A 13,519-nucleotide genomic window follows, 5' to 3' on the forward strand; every position below is an offset into this window, starting at 1 on the left:
AAAATATACAAACTCCTGCAGCTCAATTTCAGAAAAATAAACGACCCAATCAAAAAGTGGGCCAAAGAACTAAACAGACACTTCTTCAAAGAAGACATACAGATGGCTAACAAACACATGAAAAGATGCTCAACATCACTCATTATCAGAGAAATGCAAATCAAAACCACAATGAAGTACCATTTCACGCCCGTCAGAATGGCTGCTATCCAAAAGTCTACAAGCAATAAATGCTGGAGAGGGTGTGGAGAAAAGGGAACCCTCTTACACTGTTGGTGGGAATGCAAACTAGTACAGCCACTATGGAGAAGAGTGTGGAGATTCCTCAAAAAACTGGAAATAGAACTGCCATATGACCCAGCAATCCCACTGCTGGGCATACACACTTGAGGAAACCAGACTTGAAAGAGACACGTGTACCCCCATGTTCATCACAGCACTGTGTATGATAGCCAGGACATGGAAGCAGCCTAGATGCCCATCAGCAGAAGAATGGATAAGGAAGCTGTGATACATATACACAATGGAATATTACTCAGCCATTCAAAAGAATACATTCGAATCAGCTCTAATGAGGTGGATGAAACTGGAGCCTATTATACAGAGTGAAGTAAGCCAGAAAGGAAAACACCAATGCAGTATACTAACACATACATACGGTATTTAGTCAATAGGTAAAGATAACCCTGTATGCGAGACATCAAAAGAGACACAGATAAATAGATCAGTATTATGGACTCTGTGGGAGAGGGCGAGGGCAGGATGATATGGGAGAATGGCATTGAAGCATGGAGATTATCATATGTGAAACGAATCACCAGTCCAGGTTCAACGCGTGTCGCAGGGTGCTAGGGGCTGGTGCACCGGGATGACCCGGAAGGATGGGATGGGGAGGGAGGTGGAAGGGGGGTTCTGGAGGGGGAAAACATGTACACCCATGGTGGATTCATGTCAGTGTATGGCAAAACAAATACAATATTGTAAAGTTAAAAAATATAAAATAAACAAATTTTAAAATGCTAAAAAAAAAAAAGAAAGAAAAGACCACAACAGTAAGGAAATATCCAGAGTGAGTCATAGAAATTATCTGTGAGGCACTGACATTAAGGTGAGATCTGAAGGATATTTAGGAATAAACAGAAGGGATAGGGCATGTGTGGAGGAAGACAGAAAAGAAAATCAGGTGGAGTAGTAATGACAGTTCCCAAGAAGTCTAAGTTTGGTCTAAACAGGAAGAGGCTGAGTAAAGAAGCAGATGATGCTGGAGAGGTGTGCACCTCTCCAGCAACCCAGTGTGCACCAGCCACTTGGATTTTGTGAATTAATATTTAGAAATCAATTTTCCAATACATCAAGATTATATAATCCAGTAAAGTCCTAGAGAGTAGATATTCTAGACAGTTGTTTAAAAGTAAATTTTTTTTTACTTTTAAAAGTAAAAAAAGTAAAGTTGGAGACAGATAATTATAAGGAGTTTGAAACATCTAGTAAGAGTACTATGGAGAAAATTAAAAAGGTTAGGAAAGGGAAAGAGATGATCACGTTTAAAAAGAAACACAAGATTTAGTCACTGTGTTGGACTGTAAAGGGGCTAGAGTAGAAATGGCCATCATTTACCAGGCAAGATACAGACAACAATGATGGAAAACTAGACTACAATGTTCATAGAGATATAATCATACTAACATAGTAACAGTACCAACCTCATATTGTCATTTTAGGTATGCAGCACCTAAAATGTCTCTGACACATACTCAGTGATCCAGAAGAAATATTAAATATTGTCATTATTGTAACTATAACATACTATCAATAACCCAGTGTGCACCAGCCACTTGGATTTTGTGAATTAATATTTAGAAATCAATTTTCCAATACATCAAGATTATATAATCCAGTAAAGTCCTAGAGAGTAGATATTCTAGATAGTTGTTTAAAAGTAAATTTTATTTACTTTTAAATTCATTGAAACATGTATATTATCATATGTGAAACAGAACACCATTGCAGGTTCGATGCATGAAACAAATGCTCAGGGCTGGGGCAATGGATGACCCAGAGGTATGGGATGGGGAGGAAGGAGGGAGGGGGGTTCAGGATGGGGAACACATGTAAACCCAGGGCTGATTCATGTCAATGTATGGCAAAAACCACTACAATATTGTAAAGTAATTACCCCCCAACTAAAATAAATAAATTTATTTTTTTTAAAAAGTAAATTTTTAAATGTTTTATGTTAAAAAATAAAGGTAATCAAAAATTTTAACACATTTAATAAAATTTGTTAAATGAAATATAATCAGTTCAGTTCAGTCACTCAGTTGTGTCCGACTCTTCACGACCCCATGGACCACAGCACGCCAGGCCTCTTGTCCATCACCAACGCCCGGAGTTTATTCAAACTCATCTCCATTGAGTCGGTGATACCATCCAACCATCTCATCCTCTGTCGTCCCCTTCTCCTCCTGCCTTCAATCTTTCTCAGCATCAGGGTCTTTTCAAATGAGTCAGCTCTTCGCATCAGGTGGCCAAAGTATTGGAGTTTCAGCTTCAACATCAATCCTTCCAATGAACACTCAGGACTTATCGCCTTTTAGGATGGACTGGTTGGATCTCCTTGCAGTCCAAGGGACTCTCAAGAGTCTAATGAGTATATTCAATTTAAAATTATAATGTTAAGAATTTTTTAAGGTTTTGGCAAACAGATGAGCAAGATAAAATGCTATAGTTTTTTTTTGTAAGGGTTGAGGCTTTTCACCAGCACTTTAGCTTAAAAAAAAAAAAAAATCTTCAACAATATAAATGTATGAAATGTATGACCTAATAATTTTTGCAACAAAATCCAACATTTCCTCACCTTCACACCAGCATTTAAACCATTCCTCATTAAAAACTCCAAGGTTTTATATCTTACAGCATAAAAGGGAGGATTATTTTCATTTATTCTAATGAACAGATATTTTCTGCCTATACTAAACCTAAAGAAAACATCAGAAAAGCTCCCTTAAAAGAATGTAGGTCTCAACATCATAGCTGTCTGACAGAATTTACACTGCATACATAAGAACCATAAATTCTGCACATGTAATAAAGACCAAATAATTATTCATACATGAATCTGAAAATTGCACATATTTTCAAATTATAAAAAATTCTCTTCAGTTTAGGATGACAGTCAGTGTGAAGGAAAGCAAGAATCTAATCTGTGAACTCTTTTGTGATCTCTTAAATCCTTCTTGTCTCTTATTGGTGGAAAAATGAACTTTTTCAAAGGTAAAACATAATATCACTTTTGATTACAAAAGCTTGGGTTATCTCTGATAACTTTCAGAGTGTCCAAAGGCTGAGATAAGATTAGTGAAAGTTCTGTGCTACCTAACTCCATTTTTTGAAAGATTTCCCCATTCTCATTTCAGGAAAGTGACAATGTTAATAGGAGAAGAGATTAGCAGGAGACGAAGAAGGTAAAAGAGAAAGATGAATAGCAGTAAATCACAATAATTAGTTATAATATGTGTTGTTATTAAGTTGGAGAAACAAGATTTAAGTCCAAGTCAATGACTGTGAAGACTTTATTATACAGAGAAACTGTTCTTTCAAACTACCACCTTTTCCATTAATTATTATGTTCTCGGAAAATTTCTGTACTTTTTGAAGAAATAAGATGTTTGGCAAAATGTGTCCAGAATCTTAAAAATGCTTATAGCCTTTGGCTTCACAATATACTCCTATGAAATGATACAGAAAAAAATAATCAAGATGTGCAAAAACAATATTTTGGGCAGTAATTCATAAGAGTCAACACAGGAAGCAATCTAAATATCCAATATTAAGCAATGATTAAACAGTGTATCAATGTGCACATCACACCATTATAAAAGAACTATCAAAGAATACTTAATTACCCTAAATCATCTACATATGAGACTTATTGGAAATAAGTGGAAAATAACAAACAATAAGATCATAATTTTCTTGTAGGATAAAGAAGAATATGTTAGATTACAATTTTCAAAATATATGTCATAATGTATATTTAATTATAGAAGTAGATAAAAGATTAGAATGAATGTACAAATTCTAGCATAATATTGTCAAAGTCTATCCATGTTATCAAATATGATGGAATTTCTTTCTCATGGATTAATATAATTCTATGTTTGTGCCTATGCCTGTGTGTGTGTGTGTGTGTGTATGTGTATTTCAGATCTTTATGCATTCATCAAGTGATGGGCACTTAGGTTTTTTCCCTTCAGTTCAGTACAGTTCAGTCACTCCGTCGTGCCCGACTCTTTGCGACCCCATGGACTGCAGCACGCCAGGCCACCCTGTCCACCACCAACTCCAAGAGTTTACTCAGACTCATGTCCATTGAGTCAGTGATGCCATCCAACCATCTCATCCTCTGTCGTCCCTTTCTCCTCCTGACTTCAATCTTTTCCAGCACCAGGGACTTTTCAAATGAGTCAGTTCTTTGAATCAGGTGGCCAAAATATTGGAGTTTCAACTTCAACATCAGTCCTTGCCATGAACATTCAGGACTGATTTCCTTTAGGATGGACTGGTTGGGTCTCCTTGCAGTCCAAGGGACTCTCAAGAGTCTTCTCCAACACCACAGTTCAAAAGCATCAATTCTTTGGTGCTCAGCTTTCTTCACAGTCCAACTCTCACATCCATACATGACTACTGGAAAAATCATAGCCTTAACTAGATGTACCTTTGTTGGCAGAATAACGTCTCTGCTCTTTAATGTGCTGTCTAGATTGGTCATAACTTTTCTTCCAAGCAGTAAGCATCTTTTAATTTCATGGCTGCAGTCACCATCTGCAGTGATTTTGGAGCCCAAAAGAATAAAGTCTGTCAGTGTTTCCACTGTTTCTTCATCTATTTGCCATGAAGTGATGAGACTGGATGCCATGATCTTAGTTTTCTAAATGTTGAGCTTTAAGCCAACTTTTTCACTCTCCTCTTTCACTTTCATCAAGAGGCTCTTTAGTTCTTCTTCACTTTCTGCCATATGGGTGGTGTCATCTGCATATCTGCATATTGATATTTCTCCTGGCAATCTTGATTCCAGCTTGTGCTTCTTCCAGTCCAGCATTTCTCATGATGTACTCTGCATATAAATTAAATAAGCAGGGTGACAATATGCAGCCTATAGTAGCACAATAATGTTAAGTAATTGTGATAAAAGCCTGAAATGTGCCATGCAATTTTTACTTGCCAGGTAATCCTGGACCCTTTTATTTCCTCTAAATTTTGGTGTGCTATTCAGTGTGCTTTTTTTCAGGGAGCTACCTAGAGAAAGGATGGTCAGGGCTCCCCAAACTGCCTCCAGACATCCAACCAGCCACAGTGATTTAGAGAAACATCAGCATCCGTGGTTGACTGGGCCCTGCCAAAGTCTGAAGTAGGAAGATCAAAGATAAAGTGTGAAGATGGGGTCCTGCCCTTAGAATGAACCCTGCCCATTGTAGTCTGACCCTTAGTGGACTCTGTGTCTTCTCCAAATTGAGGGAGGAAAAGAGACTATAAGATGTCAAGTATGAGGAAGACTGGCATGGAAAAGATCAACTGCCTCCTCCTCCATAAAATATAGTAGTAATTTATTTTCTACTATGTAAAATACCCTTGGGTGTTATTTTCTACTATGTAAAATATCGTTTTGGAGATTTGTGAACTACTTTTAGTTTGCTATCTGATATTACAGACTTCTTCTAAGCACCTACACTAATTTTTTGCTGAGAACTTAAAGTTATTTTACATTCACAGGACAAGTAGAAGTCAAACACTAGTAAATTAAAATACAGTTAAAGGAATTGCTTGGGAATCAGTTGGTTATCTTATTTTGGTACTGGGCAAACAAACCACATTAATCAATGCTGTCAATGCTTTGTGCCTCATTGTCAAAATGTTCAGGGTTGGTTCAATAAATTTTAGCAACATAATTTTGGAACTTCTTTTTCAACAGCCTTATTGATATTTATAAGTAGTAACACGGTTTTCTTTTCTAAATTCAAACAATTTTGAAACTTGTAATAGTGCTAATACTCTGGATTCATGTAAGATGCTACAAGTTGCCATTTTTGTTGGAAGTAGGGCTTAACAATTTGTAATATAAAAGAACGTATACTTCCTAGGCAGCATAAGTTAAATTAATTATTGATAAATTAGAGACTTTCCTATAGCTCAGATGGTAAAGAATCTGCCTGCAATGCAGAAGACCTAGATTCGATCCCTGGGTCAGGAAGATCCCCTAGAGAAGGAAATGGCAACCCATTCCAGTATTCTTGCTGGGAGAATCCCATGGACAGAGGAGCCTGGCGGGCTACAGTCCATGGAGTAACAAAGAGTTGGACACAATTACATCAATTTGTAATTGATAAATTACAAATAAGAAAAAAATATTTATTTCTCATTGCATGCACTTTCCTTTCTGTAAATAAAAAGATAAAAACTCTAATGAAATAACGAGTTATATTAAGTGGATATGTTAGCTCCCTTCTATAACAGTCAAAAAGAAATAAACCAGTAACTATAAAATTTGAGAGCTAGTATACGAAATAAAGTAAATTGCAAGTTATTAGTAATCTGTGACTGTGTTTTTGCACTAGAATGAAGATCAACTAACAATTTCTCAAATATTTATACTTGTCATTGAAAATCTCCTTTGTCTATGCTGTTATGTGTGAAAGGTCATGGCTGCATACAAACAGTAATAAGTATATAAAATGTGGGCATTCCATGTCACATTTCATGATAAAATTTGGTTTTTCCTCCCTCTGCTTGCAGTTCCACAATTATGCTTCCTGTTGCCTTGACTCCGTTCTTATCTGAATAAATAGCTTCACTATTTCTTTGAGAGTATATTTCTGACATGCCCTTCCCTTGTTTTTTTGTTCATGTGCTTCCTTTTATCCAAACTGTTCTTTCAATTTGTTCACTTGCCAATCTTGGATTCACTTGTGGAATTCAAGTGACAAAGCACTTCTTTCAGAAGTCTTACCTCTTCAGCAGACTTAATGGATTCTTGCTCTGAGTTCTGAAAGCAGTTTAAATGCAGTTTCCCATGTATCTGTTATCTAAAAGACACTGCTTCTTTCAGTGCCTTATAATACCCATTTTTCATTTTATTTCTAAGACTTAAAATTAATAATTCTACTGAAATTCACTCAATCCTAGGCCATCCAAAAATCAAAGCTTTCATAACTCATGGTGGAACCAACGGCATTTACAAGGTGATCTACCATGGTATCCCTATGGTGGGCCTTCCTTTGTCTGCTGATCAACATGGTAACATCACTCATATGAAGGCCAAGGGAGCAGCCGTCAGACTGGACTTGGAAACAATGTTAAGAACAGATTTTCTCAATGCTTTGAAGCAAGGCATTAATAATCCTTTGTAAGTATAGTTTTGTTTTTCTAGATACTCTTCCTAGAGAAGTTTTCATATGAAGACAAATGAGTCTTCATATAAACACAATGAGGAGTAAGATTGCTCAACACTTTGAAAACAGTCATCAGTAACCATTTTGAGTGTCACATTGAGTTATTTCTCTGTGGTTTTTAGGGAAAAGGTTTGTCTCAGGTTTAGCGATAGTGGAGCAGTTTTGGAAGAGCTACTCATTAGAATGGTAAGAATCACTGAAATGGTAACAGAAGGATTAAGAAGAAGCATCCAGGACAGAGTATGAGTAGGGTCTATGAATGTTACAAGATTATTCATCTGACAGTTAACACTTTCTTTCAGTGTGTAAACACCACAAATGTTTTGAACTCTTCTACGATGGTTTATTTTCAGGAAACCAGCATGACATAATCCAGCTCAAATTCCAATTACATTTAATACTTTCCAAATTTTCTATGTTTATATTTTGACCCCATCACTGATAAACAGTAAACAACCAGAACCTTCTAATTTACCCAATTTCAACTATGTAGATACCACTTATAAATAAAGGTATATTCTTAGTTCTTTTGGTTGTTATCTTATTTAGAATGTAAAATCAGAACGTAATTGATTTAGAAGATATACATTGGGACATTCTGTAGAAAAGCCAAATTTTCTAAAACCAGGAATATTTGATTTCCAAATTATTTCAGGATATGCATTAATTTCAATGATATTACTAATATCATAACTATGATGCATGTATTTTCCCCCTTTTGCTTCATGATAACTTTGGAAAGAAAAGATTTTTGAGAATATATTGGTAATAATAGCACAGTGACAGTGTACAATTTTGTTTTAAAAGTAGTATTATTTTTATTTTAGCACAAATATAGTAAATGAGTACCATAAGAATCATATTTTCTTCTTTTTTAAGAGCTATAGGTTTCATTTGGTGGTTTTTATGTAAAAGTACATCTCTCTAGTATCTTTATACATTTCTTAATCTTTAGTACTGTAAAGCTGCTGTCCAAAAATGAAAATAATTACCTGATATATACTGAATGTTTATGAAACTTTACAAGGTGTACTAAGTCTTCTGCACATACTAAGTAACTTTTTCATCATAGTCTTCCCCTAGAGTATAACCAAAATGTTCCTGGATTACTGACCTTTTCTCAAAAACCCAGTGCTCCCCATGTGTTTTGTACAGAACAGGGAGAGAAGTTACCTCAATAATTATCGCTATAGTGCCATGTTGTAGCACTTTGTGATTCAGAGCTCCTGAGCCATATTTCTTTATTCCTCCTTCTTTCTTGCCTGTTAGTCCATCATCATTTCAACTGTAGAAACAAATGTAACTGTAAAGCCTGAAAGTGAAATGTTGAGCCTTCTCCAGATTCTAAAATAACAAGGAAAACAACAACAATACTAGCAAATATTTACTGAGAGTCTACTTTATGCTAGGAATGCCTCTAAGAATCAATAACATTATTCCTCAAAATAATCAGATAAGGTACTGTTTCCATTCATTCCATTTAACAATAAAAAACTGTGAACTAGAAAGAATGCAAAATAGGCAGCAAATAAGTGTCAGAGTCAGGATTCAAACCAAGGCAATTCACTTCCACACTTTAGCTGCTACTTCACTAATAAAAGGTCAACATCAATTCCTGGGCTACTCCTGCTCATCCCTGCCTGGATGTGTCTCTGAACCTCATCATAGATATACCAGCTATCTCTGGGTTATGACAGCATTTTAAAACTTATCTATTAAAAATTCTTTACTGGATGATTCAAGCTTTAAACACTCAAATCATGTATTTCTTCTCTTCTTTCTTTTTCTTTGCCTTAGGGACTTAACTTATTCAACTCTTTAGGCTTCGATGTTTCTCCTTTCCCATCTTTTCTCTTTTTCATAGCTTGAAATTCTATTCATTTAACAAATTCTAGCCCATAAGCTCTCTATAATTGTCCCTAAGGAAAACAATATATTTTCCTTCCTCTATGTGACATTCATTTATACCATCTGCATGAAAATTTCACACATATATCTTTTCTGGTTCATTGTATAAATTAATGTCTCTTTGGTTTTCCTTTAGGTATACAGAGAATGTGATGAGGTTATCAACCATTCTACATGATCAGCCTATGAAGCCCCTGGACCGAGCAGTTTTCTGGATCGAGTTTGTCATGTGCCACAAAGGAGCCAAGCACCTGTGGCCAGCTGTCTACCTCACCTGCTTCCAGCACCACTCTCTGGACGTGACTGGGTTCCTGCTGGCCTGTGTGACAACTGTTACTTTCCTTGTCATAAAAGATTGCTTGTTTTGCTATCAAAAGTTTGTTAAGACAGGAAAGAAGAAAAAGAGGGAGTAGACTTTGAGACCTCAGGCTAGCAGACATGATAGATAGTATTATTCCATTTAATTCAACCACTATGGATCAAGCTGTGACAAGATTTTCCTCCATATTTAACAAGAACTGTGCCTTCCTGCTTTACCCAAAATTTTAATCTTGATTGAACATATTGTGTTAATCCACTCGACTCTAAGGATGAAAATAATCCTGTGTATTTCTTGATAAACACTTAAATATTCCCTTGAAATGATCAGTTCTGTTCATCAAACCAAAGAAAAATGGTATGTAAAAATATAAGGTGGATTATAGTCAATTTAAAATTCTAATTTCATAATTCTTTCAGTAATTAATTCTACTTTTAAAATGCTGATTTATGTATAATTTTATAACAAAAAAAGAAAATTACAGGTGAATATCTTTGATGAATATTGATACAAAAATGCTTTTAAAATATTAGCTAACAAAAAAATTATAAACTGAACTCAATTATACATAAAAAGAATCACACACCATGATCAATTTGGATTTATTCTAAGATTACAAAGATGGTTCAACATATGCAAGTCAATGTGATACACCACAGTAACAAAAGGCAACATAAAAATCACATGAATATCACCAATTTGATAAAATTCAGTATCTATTCATGACAAAAACTCTCATCAAAGTGGGTACAGAGGGGACACATTTCAACATAGGGGCTTCCCCAGTGGCTCAGGGATAAAGAATCAGCCTGTAATGCAGGAGACATAGGACACGTGGGTTGGAACCCTGGGTCAGGAAGATCCACTAGAAGAAGGAATGGCAACCTACTTCAGTACTCATGCTGAGAAAATCCCATGGACAGAGAAGCCTGGCAGGCTACAGTCCGTGGGGTAGCAAAAACAGTCAGACACAACTGAGCAACTGAGCATATTTCAACATAATTAAGGCCATTTATGACAAACCCACAGCAAACATATTAATAAATAAATAATAAAGCAAAACACAATAAGATATGTATCACAAAGCTGAATTTGGAGCTGAAATGATAAATTGAAAACTGGTATAACAGATAATAGTACTTCAAATTTTTCATTCATTAACATCCCAAAGGTTTTTGCATCCTTGGGCGCGACATCATAATAAAATTCAGGTGAACAGAGGCATGTGTGGTTGCTCAATCATGTACGACTCTGTGATCCAATGGACTGTAGTCCACCAGGCTCCTATGACCATGGGATTTCCTAGGCAAGAATACTGGAGTGGGTTTCCATTTCCTTCTCCAGGGGATCTTGTTGATCCAGGGAATGAACCTGTACCTTCTGCATTGGCAGGCAGATTCTTTACCATTGTGCCACCTGGGAAGCCAAATAAAAGGCATAGCTTGTCTTTAAAATGAAGTTCATAGGAAGTGGTAATAGATAGAGCTCCTGACAAAGGTGAGTAAGAGTAGGCCCCCATGGGTCTGCAGCACCCCTGGTGGTCACTTCTTTAATGTTCAAATGTATAGTAAAAGAGATTAGATTTTCTACTTAAGTAATAGCTAGCTCAGTCTAGGTTACAGGAAATTCATTATGTTTGACCTGAAGGTGAGCCGAATATGCCATCCCAAACTATGCCACTTTGGCATGTTACTTTTAATTAAATACTTAGGAAAGTCAAGTTACTTAGGGGAAAGTTGGTGTAAGGATACTCTGAGTTTCCTCTATCCCCACTGATCAGTTCAGTTCAGTTCAGTCACTCAGTCATGTCTGACTCTTTGCACCCCCATGAACCGCAGCACACCAGGCCTCCCTGTCCATCACCAACTCCAGGAGTCCACCCAAACCCATGCCCATTGAGTTGGTGATGCCATCCAGCCATCTCATGCTCTATCATCCCCTTCTCCTCCAGCCCCCAATCCTTCCCAGCATTAGGGTCTTTTCCAATGAGTTAACTCTTCACATGAGGTGGCCGAAGTATTGGAGTTTCAGCTTCAACATCAGTCCTTCCAATGAACACCCAGGACTGATTTCCTTTAGGATGGACTGGTTGGATCTTCTTGCAGTCCAAAGGACTCTCAACAGTCTTCTCCAACACCACGTTTCAAAAGCATCAATTCTTCGGCGCTCAGCTTTCTTCACCGTCCAACTCTCACATCCATACATGACCACTGGAAAAACCATAGCCTTGACTAGACGGACCTTTGTTGGCAAAGTGATGTGTCTGCTTTTTAATATGCTATCTAGGTTGGCCATAACTTTCCTTCCAAGGAGTAAGAGTCTTCTTTTAATTTCATGGCTGCAGTCACCATCTGCAGTGATTTTGGAGCCCAAAAAAATAAAGTCTGACACTGTTTCCACTGTTTCCCCATCTATTTCCCATGAAGCACTGATAGAAGGAAATAAATCACCCTGTGAGGCTACCCTCTATTCCAGGAGAGTAGAAGGCATCCTTATCAACAGAGATAAGGAATTTAGGGCTGAGAAGACTATTTAAACAAAACTTGTTACTTTTTCATGAATTTGCTATGCCAAGGGCACACCCCTTTACCTTGTCAATTCTTCATCAAGGTATTATTTGTCTAAAAGGTATAAAATCTGCCTGTTTGGTCATTTCTTTGAGTCTCATATTTTTATGGGTTCTCATATATACAAAATTAAATTTGTTTTTCCCTGTTTGTCTTATGTAAATTTAATTATTAGATCAATGAACCAAAAAGAGAAGCAAAGTTTTCCTCCCCTAAAAGCCCACATAAGCTTTCATCTCTGAACCCATCACCAATCTGTTCAAACATCCATCAAACCAGCACTAGAGTGGCCAGGTAATTGGTGTCTCCTCAAAATATATGGAAATACAGTACTTTATTAACTGGCAAATCTCTATTAATATGATTGCCCATTTTTTTGTATGGTGGTTTTGGTTTGTTGTTGTTTTGTTTTTTATCCATTCAAGACTCTTTTTTGTATGTACTGAACTCCTTTTCTATTGTGGTGCTTTTCTACCAACTCTTCTTTGGCTTAGAGAAGGTATGAAAGGTCCATTTGTCATTTGTAAAAAAAAAAAAATCTAGAATCCCAGAGTCATGGATGACCATGACTGAAAGTGACTGGCAAAGAAACAAGATTCACAAAAGACCGACTATCTGGTAAAAATTAACCAGAAACTCAAGGTCAGAGAAGTTGAGTTTTGGAGCTGGGTTGATTAGTCATATGAGGACATGCAGGTTACATGACCCAGGAAAGAATAAAATAAAAAGGGAGGCAAACACATTGAATCAGATCACAAATAATGCAATGTAGCACAGGATGGGTAAGTACGGCAAGGAAAACAATTAGAAACATGAGAACTTTAAAAGCACCACAGACAATCAGGAGAGCTCTGATGTAATATGTTAGCAAATAAACACACATTCTAATCAGTTTACTGAAAACTCCTAGAGCCTTCAGGTCTAGAGGCTCTATCTGTTAAGGTTCAGTCAGAGAAACAGAAAATTCACTAATTCTCTCTACAACTTATCATATCCATTCTTCTGTTCATCCATTCAGTTCCATTTTAGTTCATATAATCAATGAATATATTTCTGATTTCTAGAATTTCTAAATGGTTCTTTTTACAGTCAGCTGCTCACCCCAACCCATTCTTAATTGCACTTTCATCTCTGAACAGTCTAAACATGCTTTTCTAAAAAAAAATTTATTGACATACAGTTCATTTACAATGTTATATTAATTTCTGGTATATAGCAAAGTGATATATATATATATACACTCTTTTCCATTATAGTTTATTACAAGATATTGAATA

The 13,519-nt window shown here is 36.3% G+C and overlaps 1 protein-coding gene across 1 annotated transcript; it reads left to right on the forward strand.

Moving 5' to 3' along the window:
• The first annotated feature begins 1,194 nt into the window (after positions 1-1,194).
• On the forward strand, positions 1,195-9,769 carry LOC145515444 (UDP-glucuronosyltransferase 2B18-like). Its single transcript, XM_081515841.1, has 4 exons — positions 1,195-1,316; positions 3,417-3,464; positions 7,142-7,402; positions 9,493-9,769. The coding sequence occupies exons 1-4, from the start codon at positions 1,195-1,197 to the stop codon at positions 9,767-9,769; spliced, it is 708 nt and encodes a 235-aa protein (XP_081371967.1).
• Positions 9,770-13,519: the final 3,750 nt, after the last annotated feature.

The sequence above is a fragment of the Giraffa tippelskirchi genome, chromosome 1 (assembly GCF_054371585.1).
Source record: "Giraffa tippelskirchi isolate mGirTip1 chromosome 1, T2T-mGirTip1v1.2.pri, whole genome shotgun sequence".
Lineage (NCBI taxonomy): Eukaryota > Metazoa > Chordata > Mammalia > Artiodactyla > Giraffidae > Giraffa > Giraffa tippelskirchi.

Excerpts from the sequence above, each read along its gene's own strand:
- LOC145515444 (XM_081515841.1), top strand. The coding sequence starts at position 1,195 with ATGACAGTTCCCAAGAAGTCTAAGTTTGGTCTAAACAGGAAGAGGCTG. Across the intron at positions 1,317-3,416 it reads GCACCAGCCACTTGGATTTT|GAAAGTGACAATGTTAATAG; the intron begins GTGAATTAATAT and ends TTCTCATTTCAG. Across the intron at positions 3,465-7,141 it reads ATTAGCAGGAGACGAAGAAG|ACTTAAAATTAATAATTCTA; the intron begins GTAAAAGAGAAA and ends TTTATTTCTAAG.